This window comes from Astatotilapia calliptera, chromosome 14, assembly GCF_900246225.1.
Source record: "Astatotilapia calliptera chromosome 14, fAstCal1.2, whole genome shotgun sequence".
In the NCBI taxonomy this organism is placed as follows: domain Eukaryota; kingdom Metazoa; phylum Chordata; class Actinopteri; order Cichliformes; family Cichlidae; genus Astatotilapia; species Astatotilapia calliptera.
In genome coordinates, this window is record NC_039315.1 from 31,087,590 (window position 1) to 31,092,894 (window position 5,305).

At 39.3% G+C, this 5,305-nt stretch overlaps 1 protein-coding gene across 1 annotated transcript; it reads left to right on the top strand.

The window, feature by feature from the left end:
- Positions 1 to 626: 626 nt before the first annotated feature.
- On the top strand, positions 627 to 1,899 carry LOC113036998 (lysophosphatidic acid receptor 6-like). Its single transcript, XM_026193684.1, has one exon. It carries the CDS (start codon positions 763 to 765, stop codon positions 1,597 to 1,599), a length of 837 nt encoding a protein of 278 aa, XP_026049469.1. The 5' UTR covers positions 627 to 762; the 3' UTR covers positions 1,600 to 1,899.
- Positions 1,900 to 5,305: the final 3,406 nt, after the last annotated feature.

A 5,305-nucleotide genomic window follows, 5' to 3' on the forward strand; every position in this document is an offset into this window, starting at 1 on the left:
GAGAATGTGACATTGTGGTGCATAACACTGTAGTATGCAACACCCAAAGAGAAACATAGTAGCTGGAATATTCAAGTATGGGGAAGTTTTGCCCTCACTGAAAGTGGACGCCTCCCAGTAAATAGATTTCATCCTGTACAAGAAGCAAGCAAGTTTGTTCTGAGCATGTCGACATGCTGGAATAAGATGGGTAACGTGAGTTTTGAACACATTTTTAATTTCTGTGCAGAGGAAGACTGGATTAAACAGTGAGGCACTAAAAATATATTTTTCAGAGAATCAGATTTGAACTCAAACAAAATTCTGATTTCCCTGTAAAACAGATGTAAAATTTCTTGAATTCTTTTATTGTTTTTCGATCAAAAATTAAAATCCACCAGTTACTAAAATCTTTAATGATGCTTTATCACAGAAAGGAGCTAAGTGTAAACAAACAGGATTGTGGATTCCTGAAATAATCCACAGAGAACATTTATAGTTTTACATAAAGGAAAAAAAGAAATTGTAACTTTTTTTTTCTTTCAACTTTAGGCTCCCACGCTGAACTAGTTCCACACAACTCTTTCATTCTCATACGGTTACTTCCTGTTTCAGCTTTCTCTGCTACTTCAGCACTGTTGAAACTTTTTTTTTCACACTGTTTTTGGCATTTGTGATTTGCAGGGAGGTGTGTCTTGCGGTTTCTAACACTCATACAGTCACTTCCCCCACTTCTACATTTCACACTCACGCAAAACATGCACGAAATCAACGTGGCTCAAAATGGCACGAAATGGAACAGAAGCTGACACGGTGTACGCCGTAGTTTATGGATCTGTTATAACGCTCGGACTGCCTCTCAACGCTCTGTCGCTATGGATTCTTCTTCGCCACCACGGCCGCAAATCACCCAACGCTGTCTTCATGATCAACCTGGTGATCTCAGACCTCCTGCTCATCATCTCCTTACCAATGAAGGTCTACTTTTATGCCACACACAAATGGCCTCTGGGAAACATGGCGTGCGTATGGCTCACGATGCTTTTTCGCAACAACATCCGCTCCAGCGCAGTCTTCATCACCTTCATCAGCATCGACCGGCTGCTGGCTGTAGTCTACCCTCTGAAGTCACGCCAACTTCGGTCCTCGTCCAACGCCACAAAAGGAGCTGTGCTCGTCTGGCTGATTGTGGTGATGGTGAATATCCCAGAGAGTCTGAACCTTTTAAATTATTTGAAAAACAACACTTCGAATGTTTCCACTTGTTTTGATGACAAGAAGGACTTCTTTCCTCCAATAGCGTATTTTCAGCTTGTGTTACTCTTCACCCTGCTGTTCATCAATATTGTGTCCACAGTTCTGGTGTCTTTGACTCTAAACAGACATTTGAATATCAGCACAAGGATCAACAACAGAGTGAACGTCATGCTGATTTTTGCCATGAACTTGTTGATGTTCAGTATATTTTTCTTGCCCGTGTCCTTGACTGTTTTCTTTGATAATAAACGGGCTCTGAATTGTCTTGCCAGTGTGAACTGCTGTCTGGATCCACTGTTGTATTACTTCTCATTTGATGGTTTCTGGAAGAAAAAAGAGGACACAGACAGGTCTACTGAATAGTCATCGAACATGACCAGTCAGATTTCCCAGTTTCTTGTGAGAATGTTTCACAGTAAGGTTGTAAGGGAAAATGAATATCAGTATTTAAGAAGGCCAGTTCTGCATGTCATTTATCTAGCTATCTAGTTTTGCATTGTTTTTGTTTTTACAGTGTATAAGCTCTCCTGTTGCCTTGGAAATGTAAACTAATGTGTAATAAGTACCAAAATTAACAACTTTTGTTATTTCCATCAGACAAAGTTTGCTCTAAATGTTGCTCTTAAATATATAAATATTAAATACTTGGCAAGTCAGAGATTATGCCAGAGTCTGTTTGCATCACTGTGTTGGCTTGTCTTGAGTCATTATGTGAAATAGATGTGCAAAGCGGCTTTTTACTGTTTTAGGTTTTCAAAACAGTTCAATCACAAATGCTTTACAAGCTGTCATGAACCTCACGGACTATGTTAGTAACTCTCAAACCTGCGTCTTTTCCCTAAGATTGAGTGGAAATTACTTAAATTGATGCATGCCTTTGACGGCATTAGAATGAACTTTTTTGAGGCTGTAAGGATTGGTGCAGCTGCTGCTGTTGCAGAAAGTGACAGCTGTGCATGAGAGCTAAAATTTACACGTAGAAATATAAATGATCACCGTGAACTGCCTGAATTGCTTGCAGGCAAAATCACTCAGATGTTCTAAGTTGCACTAAATTATCATGTTTATTATATCTGATATGGAAGAAAAGAAATCTTTACTTCTGGTATCATTTGATGTATATAATTTTTTTTCTAGATACAGGTGCGAATATTAATTCATTCTAGCGCTAAAACAGCACCCCTTGTTTTTTTAGTTTTTCAATTATTTATTTATTTTGATTCATTGTTCAAATCATGCTCTAAAGCTGACTACTGGCAGGATCTTTTTACGATCAAGCTCCAAGTTAAGATGGGATGGACATGTGTGACAGGCACGTCAGGAACCTGCATGCAGGACATCTCCAGGTGAGCACACAGTTGCTGGTGCTTTCAATGAAGCGATGTCAACTATCCCTGGTATTTACTGTCATTCCTTTAATACGCAGCAGATATGAAAACGGGGCATTTTTATTTTTGTGATAAGACCTTCTTTTGATTACCTTTAACATCATTTGGCAAGTCAAGTGTGTGTCTTTGGGTATAAATCCTTCAATGCAGCTGAGGCTGTTGTGCTTTTTTGTCAGCATCTTAGTACGGAGGCCAGCAGCACTCCAGTCCTATGACTCCTATGAGTTTTGGCAAAGAGACGGGTAGCTCTCTACGCTTGTAGCAAACAATCCAAAAAGGCTCTAGGTGTGAAACAATCCAGACATAAAGCACAATTGAAGTTATTCAAAACTCACTACACGGTCATCTGTACCTAGCATCAGCTAACCTTAAACGGTTATTTGTCTCTGTAACTAGGTTGGTAATGGAAAAACACCAAACCTCAAAAACCACTCTCTACACGGTGTGTTCATCCTGTGCCATTTAGATGCTTTAGATGCGTGCTTTCATGTTTGCTTTAACTGTGGTTGAATTCGTCTTTATTACATAGGCTCTCTTTGTTGAGTCAGTGGTAAAATAAACAAAAATAAAAAATAGAAAGAGATATTTATGTCTTTTGTTAAATTGCCATTCAAACCTCTTTGTCTGCAGCAGGCCACATATCAGTTATTAATTTTTTATAGTTTATAATTCATCTCTTGTCTGTTGAAAACCTGCTTTGAGGAAGTTCCATCCTCTGCGTAGCTCACGTTTAATGTCAATTTCGTGTGTAACCTCTACCAGCAAATGCAAACTGAGAAGCTGAATGGAAAGTGCTATCGTACATAAGCAACCTGTACTGCTTTTATAAAACGTCTTATGGTTCATAAAACATCTGCTCTTATTTATCTTCTTTCATTTTTTATTAACTTCTCTGGTAGTTCTACAAAATAAAAATCAAACAGTCTTTTTTCAATCAATTTTTACAGCCTTTCTTTCTTTTCTTACTTTTGTTTCTTCTTTAAATATTGTCAAATTAAATGAATAATAGTCACAAAAATATGTGTTTTCTAAATGGAACATATCATTGCTTTCCATAGGGGTGTTGATTGATTGGTTTGTCCCAGAATTAACGTGTATTTTGGAGTTTCTTTTGGGTTCGTTTTCCCCCCCTTGTATATGTGTAAATCAAGGTTGTGTTCATGTTTATTTGAAGCTCTCCATCTGTAAGTGGCTGATACACCAGATCTGGAGGGATGGGAGGCTCTGACTGGGGCATGAATGTGTGTGCAAAGTCTGGTCACGGTCAGCTGACCCTCCACCCCCAAGGTAAAAGAAAAAAAACAACAACCAGAAAACCACAGACGCACACACATATACACCACACATACACACACAGACACACATATGCACACACCACGCATACACACCATAAATACACACAGACAGACCACACATACACACACACACACTTAGACACATACACACCACACACAAACGCAAACACACAAATTCCACTGTTTGTTTCTCTATCACATATCACACACACACAACAGCACAAACACATTCATGCCATAAAAAAAGACCCTAAGTAGGTACATTCAGGTCTGCAAGCCTCTCCTGCCAAGGCCCACAAACAAGCCTGCTGTGCTGCAGCCAAGTCTCCCTTGGACCAGAGGAGGACTACTATTCAAAGACAGCAGCAGCTTTAGTGACTGTGGAGAGTCACGCAGAACAAAGAGCCAAAAACCAAGCAAAGGGGGGCAGAAAGGAGGAAGAGACAAAAAGAAATGCAGAGCTACCAAAACAGCAATGAGCAGACAAATGGCTATCGTCCTTGCATGTGCAGGAAGTGGCTCCATCCAATCAAGTTAAATGTTTTTCTTTTCTGTGTCACAACAGTCAGGGGGAAAATCCCATTTTACAAGGTTCTCAATCGCTAAAGCACTAGACCCTATTCTCTGTGTTGTAAGTCATTTTATTGTATCAGTCACTCTTTTGGCTAAACCTTAAACAGTTCATGACAGCACAATTAGAAAAAGACTGAACAAGTACGCCTTCTTTGGAAGGGCTGCCAGGACAAAGCCTCTACTTTCTGAAAAGAACATGGCAGCATGGCTTAGTGAACAAACCACAAGACTTCTGAAACACAGGTCTCACTTCTCCTTTGGACAGATAAGATGAAAATAGAACTGTGTGGCCCAAATGCATGGTGCAACATTTGGTGAAAAGCAAACACACCATATCAGCACAAACACCAACTGTCAAGCACAAGTACAGCTGAAGCTTGGGCCAACCTCGACATGCGACATATGCACCAGAATGACTGAAAAATAATAGGTGGCTCGTGTTAGGTTTTGTATTGTTGATTGTCCAGCGAATAGGTTCAAGCTACAAACCTATCAGCTCGGTCAAGTGCTGAAGTGGTTTGGTAGGACTTTATAGGTGCAGTGTGTAGAATCTCACCACTAGATGTGAGTAAATTGTAGATTACAGTCAACTGAGTTTTGAGATTTTTAAGTCTTTTTTTTATTCCCTTCTAATTCAAGTGCAGCAGCAGTGTGTGACCAGGAGATATTTTATTTTGTATTCTTATGATCACAGTTATAATCAGAAGTATCAATCATTAATCATTTACCATTGTTGAACCAGTTGACAGAATAATCTTTGGACCATATCTATGTTAACATTAATCTACACAGATTATCAGTACTTTAATCAGT